The sequence below is a fragment of the Solanum pennellii genome, chromosome 5 (genome assembly GCF_001406875.1).
Source record: "Solanum pennellii chromosome 5, SPENNV200".
Lineage (NCBI taxonomy): Eukaryota > Viridiplantae > Streptophyta > Magnoliopsida > Solanales > Solanaceae > Solanum > Solanum pennellii.
In genome coordinates, this window is record NC_028641.1 from 70,753,089 (window position 1) to 70,768,278 (window position 15,190).

General features: G+C 34.1%; 2 protein-coding genes and 1 long non-coding RNA gene across 8 annotated transcripts; 2 read left to right on the plus strand and 1 right to left on the minus strand.

The window, feature by feature from the left end:
* The first annotated feature begins 1,972 nt into the window (after nt 1–1,972).
* On the plus strand, nt 1,973–7,910 carry LOC107020306 (pentatricopeptide repeat-containing protein At3g42630). 6 transcript variants are annotated; one of them, XR_001456819.2, is made up of 4 exons: nt 1,973–2,132; nt 3,112–4,310; nt 4,524–4,615; nt 7,774–7,908. XR_001456819.2 is itself a non-coding variant. In XM_015220608.2 (2 exons), the coding sequence occupies exons 1-2, from the start codon at nt 2,049–2,051 to the stop codon at nt 4,246–4,248; spliced, it is 1,221 nt and encodes a 406-aa protein (XP_015076094.1). In that variant the 5' UTR covers nt 1,973–2,048; the 3' UTR covers nt 4,249–4,311. The 6 variants fall into 6 exon arrangements, 1 of the variants encoding a protein (XP_015076094.1); XR_001456818.2 differs by lacking the exon at nt 4,524–4,615 and having other exon boundaries at nt 7,774–7,910; XR_001456821.2 differs by lacking the exon at nt 4,524–4,615 and having other exon boundaries at nt 3,166–4,310; nt 7,774–7,910.
* LOC107020307 (U-box domain-containing protein 35-like) lies at nt 7,668–12,522 on the minus strand. The gene is made up of 10 exons (XM_015220609.2): nt 12,146–12,522; nt 11,440–11,537; nt 11,221–11,345; nt 10,909–11,129; nt 10,748–10,814; nt 10,286–10,619; nt 9,852–9,953; nt 9,299–9,727; nt 8,162–8,917; nt 7,668–7,997 (listed from the first exon to the last, which is right to left on the minus strand). Exons 1-10 carry the CDS (start codon nt 12,318–12,320, stop codon nt 7,920–7,922), a joined length of 2,385 nt encoding a protein of 794 aa, XP_015076095.1. The 5' UTR covers nt 12,321–12,522; the 3' UTR covers nt 7,668–7,919.
* LOC107020308 lies at nt 8,858–11,635 on the plus strand. The gene is made up of 3 exons (XR_003578532.1): nt 8,858–8,997; nt 10,255–11,085; nt 11,249–11,635. It is a non-coding gene; the product is annotated as an uncharacterized LOC107020308 (long non-coding RNA).
* Nucleotides 12,523–15,190: the final 2,668 nt, after the last annotated feature.

Sequence of the window (15,190 nt, forward strand, 5' to 3'; positions counted from 1 at the left end):
ATTGTTAATCATATCATATAATTATATAAAAGAGAATCTTAGGCATGCCTACGTAGTGCCACCACAAACAAGAATTCTCTTTTAATTTATTTATTTACAAAACTAACCTTCACCTTTCATGAAAAGTTGTAATATTTATGGATGTTGTGATTTTTATAAAAAAATTGCGACATTAATGAAGAGTTGCGACTTTTATAAAGAGTTACGACTTTTATGAAAAGTTGCGATTTTAATAAAGAGTTGCGGCTTTTATGAAAAGTTGTGACTTTTCTGAAAGGTTGTGACATTACCGAAGGATTGCAACTTTTCCAATTAGTTGTAACTTTTCTGATAAGCCACAATAAATATTCTTCCACACTATCCTTTGTTCACACAATAAATAGAGAGTTTTCCTCCCATTTTAGAAAAATAAAAATTCTAAACTTCTTGTTCTTCATAATTAAATATTTATGTACCTTGCTCCTGTTGAGTGGCTAACAGGCATCATTGTTTATCTTACAGATCCTGATATGTATTTTTACAGTCATTAGTTTATGCTTATATTATTAAGGATAAATGATAAGATGCAATAATTTTTATGTTCCTTTACATCGTTAATGATTCTTACTACATAATCTTGTGCGTAAGAGAATAAAGATTCTTACTATAAATTTTGTAATATTAAACTCTTGCACGAAACGCGGTTATTTTTACTAGTTCATTTATAATACAATTTTAATACATGTTATAAAGAAGAATATGTTATCCACATATAGTAGCTTTATTGATGGTTAATACATTTATCACACATTTTAATACACTTATAATACAATATGTCAATTTCTTATCAAACAAACATATATATTGCATACATAATTTACTTTTAATAAATATTGCAGATTTAACATGGTATTGTTATGTGTTGCTGCTATAAATGGTGATAAATAAAAGGCCAAACCCATCGGTGACCCCCTAAATTTGGCACCAATTTTTATCTAGACACCTCAATTAGGCGATGTTCATTTTAGACACCTCAGTAGTGTTCTGTTGTGTCATTTTGACACTTTTTGCTGACATGTCAAAGTGAGTGTGATACACTCAACAATATCACGTGAAAGACTTAATTTAGCCATTTTGAATTTTATTTTCTCTTCTTCTTCTCCATTTTTCAAGCCACCACCCCCTATCTTTTTTTCAAGCTTAAATTCCTTCAATGGAGGTTAAATTTTTTATTCAAGTTCATTTTAAAGTTATTTTCTTCTTCTTCATCGTATTACTTATCTAAATCTATCATCACCTCCCTCCATATTTTGTCGAAAAAATGAATACCAACACCCATATTTCATATTTATTCTCTTCGTCTTTCTTCCCTTCCCTCTTTTCTTTCCAAAAACTATACTAAAAAGAAAGAAGATGAATAAATATAAAAAATAGCAAAAAAATAAATATTTTTTTTGAGAAAACACAAAATAGATTTTGAGTGTAATGAAATAAGAGATTTTCTTAGAATAATATTTTAATTTACTTACTAAATAGATTTTATAATTATTTTTAATTAAAAATAACACATGTAATTATTTAATTGATTGTTTGCCACGTCATTAACGAGTGTATTACACTCTCCTTTAGTTTTTTGTTTGTTGTTAGAAAAATGTCAAAATAAAACCCTACATGAGGTGTCTAAAATGAAGATCGCCTAATTGAGGTGTCTAAGTGAAAATTGGTGTCAAGATTAGGGGGCCACCGATGAATTTGACCTAAATAAAAAGTATCGCTAAAATCAGTAATTATTTATTAAAAAGTATTAATCCATATATTTTTTCCAACATACATTTACATATCTAAATTTGTCTTTGATACATATACTACTTTTTAAATATTAATTTAAAATATCAAATTAGTATAGTTTAATTTAATTTAAAAAATTAGTCTAATTTTCTTTCGAAAAAACAAGTAAAAAATGGAGGAGGAAAATAGATAAGAAGTTGAAAGTGGAAGCGACGATAGGCCCAGTTTTAAGTTTAGCGGTTGCAACATTGTGCATTTGAGCTTCTCAAGATAAGTCACCAATGGCAGCTGGGTTAGCTTTATCCATAGCAGTAACTCCAAAATTGAGGTTAAATTCCCACCAAAATCAATCTTCTGCACAAAAGGTACAATTTTCACTTCCATCCATCTTTGCTATACTCCCCCCCTCACTTTTTTCCTTTTCTAGAACTAATTTTTGAACCTAAATTTAATTAAATCAACTCAAATTAGCTTGTTTGGATGGTTTTTATGTATCATTTTATTGTATTGGCGTAAATACATAAACATGCTTTAGCTTAAACTTGTACAAAGTTGAACGTAATACCACATAAAACATGAATTGCCAAGTAGGACACCAGGTTGAAGGCACGTGACTACTTGTTCCACTTTATATAAGTTAAAAGTGCATGTTTATGTATTATACCTATTGTACTTATTGTTTTGAAGAATACAATGTTCGAATAGATTGTATTGGATTTTTCGAACATGGTTGCACCAAGTAAAATGTATTGAAGTGGGAATTGATCAAAAGCTCAACATTTAACCATGTGGACTATTTAGACTTCTTGTAGTACGGGTGCCAGAATATAATATTATACGAATTTTAGAAAATGCAGATATAAAATATCTAATTTTACGAAATGACTGCGGGTGCCAGTGCCCTATTTTTTTAGCTCTAAAATTTGCCACTGGTTGTTACGTAATGACACACATTAACAATTTGAAGGATGGAACACAATATTAAAAAGAAAAGTAGGAAAAGCAGGATAAGAGGTAGAGTTATTATAGAAAAAGTTGGGCAATGGATAAAAAAGGATTATTAAATAGTAAGCGAAGACAATGAGAAAGACAAGAAAGATGACAATGCAACCACACCAAACGGATCGTTACATAAAACGTGAAACTTTTCGTCGTTACATAATGATGGATTTAACAATACAATATAATAAAATTTCAAGTTAATATCAAATCAAATATTGGATGGGAAGTAGCAATACGATTAGAAACAACTATCCAATCAATCATTGCATAAATATAGTCATAAGGTTTACCTTATAAGTTGTATATATTACTGATTACAGAGACTTTTGGCACATGAAACAGGGAGGGAATATTGATCCACGTATTAATTACAGAGATTGTGCTTCACTGATACAGGGGTTAAGTAAGAAAAAATTGCCTGTTGCTGCTGAAAGGCTAGTCCTTGAAATGAAATCTGAGGGTTTTGTACCTGATAGCTCTACCTTGTCAGCATTGATGCTATGCTATGCTACTAATGGTTTATTTTGCAAAGCATTAGCCGCTTGGGATGAAATTATGAACAGTTCATTTCTGCCGGATGTTCATGTAATTGCAGAACTGATTGATATCTACGGTTGCAAAGGATATTTAGATGTTGCTGTCAGAATATTGCATCAGATTCAGTTGAAAGATTCCAACCTGCTTCGTGATGTTTATGCTCAGGCTATCTCTCGTTTTGGAAAGAAAGGGCAGCTTGAATTGATGGAAGTTATGTTGAAAGAGATGGTTTCCATGGGGTTCCCTGTTGACTCTACGACTGGAAATGCCTATGTTATTTACTATAGCAATTTTGGCACGCTGAGTGAAATGGAAGTTGCATATGGTCGTCTTAAGATGTCAAGAATTCTTATAGAGGAAGAAGCAATCAGTTCGATATCCTTGGCTTATCTCAAGAAAGAGAAGTTTTATAGTTTAGGTCAGTTTGTAAGAGATGTCGGTCTTTGTAGGAGAAATGTGGGGAATCTACTGTGGAACCTGTTACTTCTTTCTTATGCTGCCAACTTCAAAATGAAAAGTTTGCAGAGAGAATTTGTGAGAATGGTAGAAAGTGGCTTTTTTCCTGATCTTAATACTTTCAATATTAGAGCTTTGGCATTTTCAAAGATGTCTTTATTTTGGGATCTGCATGTAACCCTTGAACATATGAAACATGAGAAGGTAGTTCCTGATCTTGTGACTTACGGTTCTGTTGTTGATGCATACTTAGATAGAGGTCTGGGACGAAATTTGGATTTTGCTTTAAGGAAATTGAATATAAATGATTGTGTTACAGTAGCAACAGAACCACTCGTATTTGAGGCCATGGGGAAAGGGGATTTCCACTTAAGCTCGGAGGCACGTTTAGAGTTCAGTAAGAAAAAGAATTGGACATATGAAGAGCTTATTGCCACCTATCTCAAGAAATACTTCCGCCGTAATCAAATCTTTTGGAACTATTGAAGATGAAAAATTTCTGAGCTGGAAGTTCTGTGCAATTGCTTTGTGCTCAGTTATTTGAACAAGTAAGCGTGTTTTCGTTGCTTATTGAAAGCAAATTTAACTCCATGAATGCATGCATAAGTAACATCTGATATGCGAGACAGTAGTATACTAATATCCACCTCAGACATGTTGCGTAGTATGCCATAATATGTGAGAAAGATGAAACAGTTTCTTAAACAGTATTGGTCCTACAAGATTATAACATTTTGTTTTCTGTCTGTCCGGTTCTTCAGATACACTGGTTTAAGTGGTTTATCGGCCCTGACTGCAGCTACCCATTCACTGATTTTATCAGAAAAGATATAACTGGAAGCTGCAGTTGTGGGTTAGTTGCAATTTACAATTCTAAACTTTTTCTTTTCTTTTCTTTTAATCATCATTTATGCTATTGTTTGGTCCCTTTCCTGCCTAGCTATCCATTCAGTAAGCTCAGCTGAGTGGTACAATTTAGTGGATAGGTTAACAGATGCTAAAAACAAATAAAAAAGAAACTGAAGATTAGTAACCTGAAAAAAGACAAACTCCTGCAGATAAATGGAACTCCAGGAGGATCTTCAGTTGCAGTTTCCTCCGAGTGGAACAACTTCACGTCTCCAAAAACTCCCAGAAGACTCACTTTTTCTTAAAGCTTTACACACACACACACACACACACACATTCAAAATCTGCCTTGATGTGGCGAGGGTTAGATAGACTTAGAGCCCGTTTGGATTGGCTTAAAAGTCTGTCGAACCTACTTTTATGTTAGTTTTTGTCTTTTTGACTTCTGGAAGTGTTTGACAAATATAAAAAATAACATAAAATAAGTCAAAAACGACTTAAAATAAGTTACGAAGTGTTTGACAAGGTAAAAAATGACTTAAAATAAGTCAAAAATGACTTAAAATAAGTCAGAAACCAAAAGTAGGTCTCCCCCCACTTTTTATTTTTTTGACTTAAAAGTCATTTCAGTTTGACTTTTTATTTTTGACTTAGAAGCTAGTTTTTTTTAAGCCTATCCAAACTGGCTCTTACACCTGAGTATTAATAGCTAAAAAGGTGAAGATTGATGAGAGAGACTAGACTCAATAGACTAATGAGTGGGTGAGAAAATATGAGCTCACAAACTCACAACTCCATTAATGAACGCAAGCTAAGAGAAGAGAGAAAGGAAGTTGTATTGGTCATTATTTTCGTGTGTTACATTCAAATGAGAGCATTGTGCTAACTCTTATATCCCCAATCTACAAAGTATCCTGTAAATGAATCCTAACAAACAAAGCTAGCTCATCACCAATTAATGAGTAACCAGTCAACTAACTATCAGATCAGTAACTAACTAATGGAATGAATAGTAACTAAGTAATGGATGGGATTCATTGTGTGATAAAACCAACTAATGGAAACCGGGTTCATTACGTGATGCATTTGAATAGTGGGCCAACAGTAATGTTAGTGGCTCAATGGGCTGAACTTAGAGAAACCCAGAGCAGCTTTATGGGGTGAGTTGAGAAAGATAAGTGCACAACAATAGAACATGAAAAGAGAAAATGGTTGTGCAAATGGGCTCACGAGAGTTCGGCTCTAATATCAAGTGAAGAATATGAGGGTCTAACCCAAAACCTTAAGGCAATAGGTGGTCCAGGACTTCATAAATCTCTTCGAAAACCCATACACAGTCTATGAGGAGACTTACCAATCCCACAATCGATGTGGGAACTCAACACTCTGTGTGCTAGGACTGGACATCTGTAGCATGAACAAGATTAGATGGGGGGCTTAACATCTGACAAACCAATAGAATTGTGATGAGCCTAACTCTAATACCAGGATAAGAAAAATGGACTTTGGTCCTAACTCAATATCAAAAGCTAGCTCATGAGGTGAGGATTGTCGGAAACCATATAAGAGATCTTTGTCTGTTCAGGGTAAAGTGGCCTCGTTGGTTTGTACAACCAGTAACGATAAGAAGTTCTCTGTTAAAAGTTGTTATAAGGGGAACATTTCATTTGGACAGTACTTGGCCTTGGAAGACTGAAACTTTAGTTAAGGTAGCATGTCCGGAATGGATTTCAACCTAGGGTGCATGTCTACTTAAAATAATTTACAGAAGAAGGGTTTTATTTTGTGTAACAGATTCTATATATGTGAAGAAGAACAGTAAACAGTTGAACTTTTACTTCTCTACTGCAGATTCTCTCGACGAGGCTGGGAACTTTTCCTTAGCGTTTTGGGCATTCCATGGGTGATGTCGAAAGTTATAAGGGTCTATTAGTCATTAGAAAGATGGCATGTTCAAAGGGTTCCTAGTAGGCTGAAACAGATATGGAAGACTATCCCTCTCTGCATTTCTTGGATAATATAGCTGGAAAAAAACAACGTTTTGTTTGAAGGACATAGAGATCACATTTCTAGAGTTAAAAATAAATGTAGATCTGTACTTCTGGTGTAATAACAATATGTTAGTTAATCTAGATTAGTACATGGATTTTCTGAAATTGTTAGGTAGAAAAGAGTAGCAGATTGTGTGGTTGGGTTTTGTTTGGATTCTTGTATCCTTCTTGGTACTGTTTCAATAATACTTTTATCTTGTTAAAAAATAAAATAATAGGAGACCAAATACCCTTTCCACAACTGATGTGGAACTCCGCCAAAAAAACTTTAATTTTTCAATACAACTTCATTCCATGTGATTTTAGGTCTATATTGTCTCCTTTTACTACCTTCTATCATCATGATTTCGGTTGAAAATATAGTTAACAAAATAGAAGTATGCTTTTCTCTGACACCTTAAGTTTCTAGGTGAGTCGAATGTCAATCAAATATTTCAACATGGTAGCAAAAATCACTGCCACCCATTATCAAAAAGAATTTCCACATTCTTGGCCAATGAAAAAAAGAATTAAGCCCAGAAATGAGGGGGCGTGTTGAGAATATAATTAAGAAAATGAATGTGTGCTCTCTCTAATAGCTTAAGCTTTTAGATGAGAATGGTCACACACTTCAACAGTTACACAAATATGGATCGGTGCATCTGAGGTCGGTATATCACGTGACAAGCTAACAACCTTTTCTCACTTTATCCTCTACGTGCACTACTTTCACCTTTTGCCAAATGTCATCATTTTTTTTATAAAAATCTTCTATGACTGCACATCCGTCTGACATTTGCATTTCTACTTAAGCTTATTTTAAAAGGAAAAAAAAAACATTTTCCAAGTGTTATAATCACAGTGCTTGAATTTTGTGGTTTCACTAAAAGAGTTGGATGTTCCATCTTCCAACTTGTTAATCTGCTGGTTCCAAATTTTCTTGTTTAGAGCTAATGAGTACAGGAAATCCGTGTTCCTGCATTTTATAGTGTTACTCATGCCACATGACCTTAAGTATATAGGATCTTAAAGGGAAAAAAATATTTTTTATAAAGCAAAAGGAAACATGCTATCAGAAGTCTGTCAACTTTTATGAACATAGTTTAGTTAAAGCATCATTTTCTTTTTGCAGGATAAATAATAAGTAACTGGTAGCTGGATGGAAACAGCTATCTTCAGCTACCTAGAAGATGAACTACATTAAAGAAGCTGCTTGTGGTATCTTTGGTGTCAACAGTATCTTGGCTCCTCCAGCTTTTTTCTGTTATATGCATATTCTTATTCACCACTTGATTTTGTGCTTGATGAAAAGGGGTTGCTTGAGCGACTTTTATTGCTATCTGATCCTGAAATTACCTGCAAAAGATCATTACTTGTTATGTGTTTGAAGGTTCTTCTTCATGGTGGGTATGCCAATCAACATTGCTGACATTCTTCCATCTGCAGCATTCTCATGATATTTTCTTGAAGTTGAAACTGTTTTCAATTTGCTTTTACAAAGATGTTCTTATATCACTTACTTGAGAGCTAGATCGACTTTCACTAGTTGTGCTTCTTGGGCTGCTTCCAAAAAGCATTGGTTGCATTGCTTCTTCAGCAAGTACACGTAACCTGTTAAGTTCAGGCAAAATTACAGTGCCAAGATCTGGTCGGTCTTTACGCCTGAGTTCTGCACACTTGAGTGCTAACTTGGCAAACGTTAAAGCCTCTTCCACAGGCCAGTCAGGAACTGCTGGATCAAGCATATCAGCAAAAGTGCCTTTCTCAATTGCCCTCTCAACATGGTGAGTCAAACCCATTGGAGGTCTGGCTGTAATTATTTGGAGAAGCATTATTCCAAATGAGTATATATCAGATTTTGTTCCCAACATCCCAGTTTGCTGATATTCAGGATCTATATAACAAAATGTTCCCGCTGTTGATGTCATTCGGTACTGTGTCACGGAGTCAGCTATAGAAGGGGGGACGAGCCTAGCTAAACCAACATCGCTGATCTTACTTACATAGTTGCGGTCAAGCAAAATGTTGCCAGGTTTCAGATCCCGGTGCACTAGAGGTTCTGGCTTGGTCTGGTGAAGGAAGAGGAGGCTAGTTCCGACCTCTGCAGCTATACGAAATCTCAGTTGCCAAGGAAGAACTTGAGTGCTTCCTCTTCGGAAGAGGCGATCATCTAAGCTCCCATTGGCCATGTACTCATACACTAGGCAGCCAAATTCAGGGCAGGCTCCAAGTAGAAGAACCATGTTTGGATGCCTTATGCAGCTTAGAACTTCAACCTGCATCAGAGCAAATGAAAAGGGGCATGAGAGAATATAACCTTTTCGGGAACTACTGTATGACTAATTGGATTTGCTTGGTATGTTTTCTTTTCTTCTTTTTTATTTCCGGGTGTGTGGGGTGTGGGGTGTAGTGTGGCCTCGTCAATTTCGCAATACACACAATCTAGAGACTCTATAGCTCCTATTTCACATATTTTGATTTGTACACTGATTATGATCCAAGAAGGACACAAGTTTTTATAAAGATGCTTAGTCCATGACGCCAGAGTACTAATATTCTGTTTTCCTGCAAGATAAACAACTCACATATGTTCTCTAAATGTGTTCAAATCATAGTTACTTTCTTTTGCCCAAAGGAAGGATTTCTCTGTTTCATACCTCTTGCTGAAATTGTGACCTTCCCTGAGCAGCATCTGGGCGGAGAACCTTAATTGCAACCTGCGTGTGATCCAAGTAACACTTGTATACCGGCCCGTATCCACCTTCTCCAATTTTACGAATTGCTGCAAAGTTATCTGTTGCTGTTTCAATCTCCTCTATTGTATACTTACGATACCGGCAATCACTCTGTGCAAGGGCATCCAGTACCTTCTTCTTCTCTTCAGATTCTTTGAGTGCCTTCCTTTCTGCACTGATTCTTCTCTGTGCCTCTCGTTCGGCGATCCTCTGTGCTTCTTCTGCTGCTTCAAGGGCTGCCCTGCACTTCGCTTTTTCTTTCTCTGCAACAGCCAGTGCTGCTTCCTCTGCTAGTCGTGCCTCTTCTAATTTTTGTTCTTCTTCTACTTTCCAGCGGTGAAGCTCCATTGCCTGCATGAAAAAAATTAGGCTACATTCCAGTTCACAAGAGAAGGTACTTTCCAACATATTCTGATACACTAATGTACTATAGTCTGATTAAAACACAGAAATTTTCACCACCTCAAATTAATACCTTATGTTTTGCTGAAAGTGCCTCCTTGCATGCTGAACTGTACATGTCCATGGTCTGCTTGAGTTCCTGCTTGAGTCTTCTCATCTCTGCTTCTATGTCTTCCTATATATTAGAGAAAAATATTTATCATTTATCTTATGTATTTGGTGCTAATAGTAGTTTCTAAAGAAACCTTCTCTGTCACAGCTTTAGTGAAACATAGGAAAGCTTGAATGACAACACCTTCATAACAACTAAAGGTGATGAAATTCATATCTTAGAAGCATGAGGAGGATAGGTTCCAGCAAATGATTAGAGTTTGTTGCACCATGTTTATCTTCCTATACTTTTTCTGGATTTATTTGGTTAAATTTAGATTGCTTTTGTGATATTGTATCTAGTGTGTTTCAACAATTTTTTGCAGATACTCCTGTAGTTGATGTTGAAATGCATACCATGTTGCTGGGCGAAGACCATGATCCATTGCCACTATCAAAAGAATTTGATGAGAAGCCATTAGCTTCAGATAACCTGGTTGCTGAGAATGATGATCCAAAGCTTAGTCTGCTCTCTGTTTCTGAGCTGTTTGAAAGTCGTGGAGCAGAATATTTAGCATCTGTGTCTGAGCTGTTTGAAAGCCGAGGGGGAAGACCCAAATCGTGACTGCTATCCATAGAGATTGGAAATGTAGAGCTTGGACGACCAGAGCTCACAAATGATAAATCAGATTCTGCCACTGAGAGGTCTCCATATGATCTGTTTATCCCTTTACCTCTGGTGAATGGGGACCTGTTGAAAGAGATAAATATAAAATAAGTCGTTTTATGTTAATCAACCATTTGGAGTAGTACATTTTGCACTTCCTCTTATATATTGCATAAAGTACTGTCTGCTTCCTGCTTCTCTGAATTACTTACTTGATGCTATCTAAATCGTCAGCTGAGCTTCGTGATGCGTATGGTGACCTAACATCAGTCACGCTTCCTGTTGAAATAAGACAGGTTAAACCAGTTCTAACATTGTTCTAGTGCTTTATGACAGAAATTAACGCAATATGCTGCAGGTGGAAAAAACAGACCTTTTGTGTCGCTGCTGATTTGTGCATAACGTGTATCAGCGAAGCCAAGCTTAGCACCTAGAGAGGAGGTGGAATGATTCTGCTGCGAGGGAGTTGGTGAACTGGGAACTGGAGAAGATGCATTCTTTGTCGATTGAACTTTGCCTTTGGCAATCACAAAAACTGTGCAAAAGCCAGGTATGATTTTGGACACCGCGGTTGGGACATCCGTCATCTTGAATCTTTTAAGTAAAAATGTCGTAAGTAGTTAGATATGAAATAGTGCAGTGTTGGTGAATACTTCAACTTATTGGAAACAATAGAAAATAGTACCTGCTAACAAAACCGTTCCTTGATGCAGCGCCCACCACCAGATTCTCTATGACATTTGCTGTAACATAGTCACTTATGGAGGTCGCTATGTCTATGCCTTCAATTACAACTTCATTGACTTGAATCTACGACATAGAGATATAAGATGATTCAGAAAATGAAACGACATCTGCAAGAACACGAGGAAGATTGAACGTGTAAGCAGCAACGCGCACTTACATTCTTACGGGTGCAGAAGCATCGAAAAGGTAAGAACAACTCCTTTGCTTGACTATCAGGATCACTTCTATATACTCTGGGAGTTCCATCACTCACATCTGAGAAAGAAACGTTGTTCGAATAATAGGTTTAAAGCCAGAGGTGGATATAGGCTTTGAATAATAGGTTCAACTGAAATTAATATTTTCTACATGAACCATATATATATATATATATATATATATATATAGAAAGAAATCACTTTACTTTTAACAAATATTAAATTCTAAATTCATAATTTGAGAACCACATAGCTTTAAGATTAAAAACATCATGTCTATCTTTTGAAGCTAGAACATATACCTCTTATTAACAAATAAAAATACTTTCATGCCATTTTTTCCGGTTTTATATGATTTGGGATAAACACCGTGTGCAGGTAAGTTTTCACCCTTTTCTATAAAGAAAAAAAATGTACCTCCATTTACCAAAAGAAAAATTGATAGGCTAAACATCTCAGCCAAATCATTTACCAAAAGAGAGAATTGAAAATGACACAATAAAAGATTAAACACAAAAAGAACAAAAACACAAAATTAGCAATGTACATCAATAAGAATGACATAAAAGAATCAGAAAAAAACATCAATATCTCCTATCTATTTTCGTCGATTTTTTTTTTTAAAAATAAAATTAAAAGATTGTATAAAGTTAGAAAAAAAAGAACCTGCATTAGGAAGGGAAACAGAAGGTCTAACTTTAACATGAAGAAGAGTAACATTTTTGCCTCTTCCAATTAAAGTATCAACAGCCCATTTTAATGCATATTGGCTTCCTTTATCTTTATCTATTGCAACTACTGTTGCCTTATTTTGATCTCCAGTAAAACTCCTTTGGCTCATTATAATATATGATGATAATTTTCAACAAATTTATTCCACAAAACACCACAATAATAATTGAAAATATTCAATTTAAGATCAATTCTTAAATTGTTTCTTTCAATATGTATAGGGACCTCAAATAAGGTCCCAAATTCTTTATGTTTTTTTTTCCCCTTTGTTTAGTTTCTTTCTTCTCAATATGTTTTTCAAAAAAATTTTGTTGTTGAAATTGTTTTATCACTATATGTATGTATATATGTCAATTCATTTTGGAGGCTCTAGGAGTTTTGCCCATTTATCAAGCTCGTCCAGGAATTTGTTTTTTCATTTATTTAATATTTATTTTCTTTTAGGGTTCTAAGTTTTTAGGGTTGTTCTAAAACATTGACTATATATATATATTTGACTAGAGAAGACGTGGAATGGAAACAAATGTTTTTTATTCTTTTTTTTTTACTTCTAAAGTTTTTTATATATATATATATATAGATTTTTAATAATAATATTTGTAGAGTGATCTTGTTATTTTCCAAGTTAAACGGTTCAATGAAGCATAAAATAAAGGTGACAAGTCGCAAGAGCCTGAGATATTAATATAATTATTACATGTTATAGTATACTACTAACAATATGAAAATATAAGTATGTCCATTTACAAAATTCATCTAACGTGATTTTAAATACTTTTGATTTCATTATGATTTTGGAAAATGGTGTAATAAGTTATACTTGATATTCATTATATATGAATTTAATTTAGTGTAACTTAGATCTTGAAATTTGTAGCGTTTGATTTACGAATTCTGACTGGCTTCCTGAGAGGAATTCTGATAATGAGTATTCGTATTTAAAATTGTTGGAGAGAAGAGTTATCACTAGATAGATGTAATAATAATAATAAGTCGATATTTGATTGATTAGAACATGTTATTTTTGACATATAATATAAATCTAGGTCTCTAGGATAAACTGATATCATGGGCTGAAAAAGAGTTGGGAACAAAAATAAGCCACAAAAATATAAAAGTAACTAAAATAAGCCACTATTTTANTGGACATTGGTCTCGGCGATCGATTGGGAGTCAAAAAATCATCATCACTAGATGATGCCTCAAATGGAACAACATCTCCTGATTCCTCAGCATTAGACAAATCATCACTATCACTAGCTGAAGGTGAGTCGTAATTAGGAAGGTCACGATCATCGATATTCACAGGATCAATGGGCTCATCTTGTGTAGTATNTCCACTTTATAAAGTAGAACTTTTTATTCCACTTTATAAAAAGTTACCTTTTCATCTTCATCTTCACCTTCTCTCCTTTTTCTTATCATGGCTTCCAAAAAAAAAATCACTTTGAAGATGGTCATCTGCATCAAAAATTCACTTAAAAAATTAAGTGTTAGACATAGCGATAATCATCTGCATCAAAAGTAGGCGAGACATGAAAATTTGAGGANAATATAAATATTTGGCCATGCAATTAACTTACTCAAATAAAAAAAATAAGTGTTAGACATAGCGATAATCATCTGCATCAAAAGTAGGCGAGACATGAAAATTTGAGGATGTCCTAACATTTTCCGTCATTTCAAAGTGTGAGGACTGACCAAAATAGTTATTTAGTCCATAACTTGGAGCAATATTCCTATCTTGCTGAGGTAAACAGCTACAAAATATATAATAATAAGAATAATAAATAATATAAATCAATAAATAATTGACAAAATCAACAAACAATAATTGAAAGATAATAATTGAGCATTACCGATCACTATCATTGATAGTTTTGTTTAAATCAAAATCATATCGGCCGGTAAGAGTATTTTGATAATGAGTCATTTTAGGAAAATCACTAGATTGAGTAATCGGAAATCCATCGATGCTATTATGATTTTCTAATTAGGAATGAACATTGACCGATAAAGGAGAACGTTGTTGACTAATCTTAGGCTCCTTCCTAACATAGATTCTAAGTATTGTTGACTTGATTTGATCTATATAGTCATTTGGAACCCTTAAAAAGTCGGTCAACGANTCAGTAGATTGAGTTACCGGAAATCCATCAATGCTATTATGATTTTCTAATTAGGGGTGAACATCGACTGATAAAGGAGAACGTTGTTGACTAATCTTAGGCTCCTTCCTAACATAGATTCTAAGTATTGTTGACTTGATTTGATCTATATAGTCATTTGGAACCCTTAAAAAGTCGGTCAACGATTCGTCATTATATATAATTCACTCTCTAAAATTTACTTGTCCTTGTGATAAAAATGAAGTAGGGTATTTTTCGGCTATAATCAAATTATAATCGTACTGTTTATACCCATTCTTTTATAAATTGATGAAATAAATTTATGATATCGGACATTTAATGGATATTTAGCATTGTGTTTGAGAGGACAATTATAATAAATGGTATTTCCGTCATGTATAATTTCGACATCCCAATAAATTGAAACTTTAACTTTAGGTGTAGAAGATATTTTTTTTTAGATTGAAATGAACAAATATAGAAGACTTTGGGTGTGTTTGGTATGAAGGAAAATGTTTTTCATGGAAAATGTTTTCCTAGAAAATGTTTTCCTGGAAAACAAGTAGATTTTGAACTTATTTTCTCATGTTTGGTTGGTGAGTAGAAAATATTTTTCGAAAATGATTTTTAGTGTTTGATTTATGAATGAAAAATATTTTTGAGGAATATTTTTTATTTTTACTAGAATACAAAATAATTTATGAAATTGAAAATAATTTTTAAAAATAATTTTTTTTTGGGTGGTGGTGATAAGGGGTGGGGGTAGTGGTGGTGGTGGTGGTGGGGGGGGGCAGAGGGAGGAGGTAGGAATGAAAAAATAAAAATTTGAAGTTGATAGTATTTTTAAAAA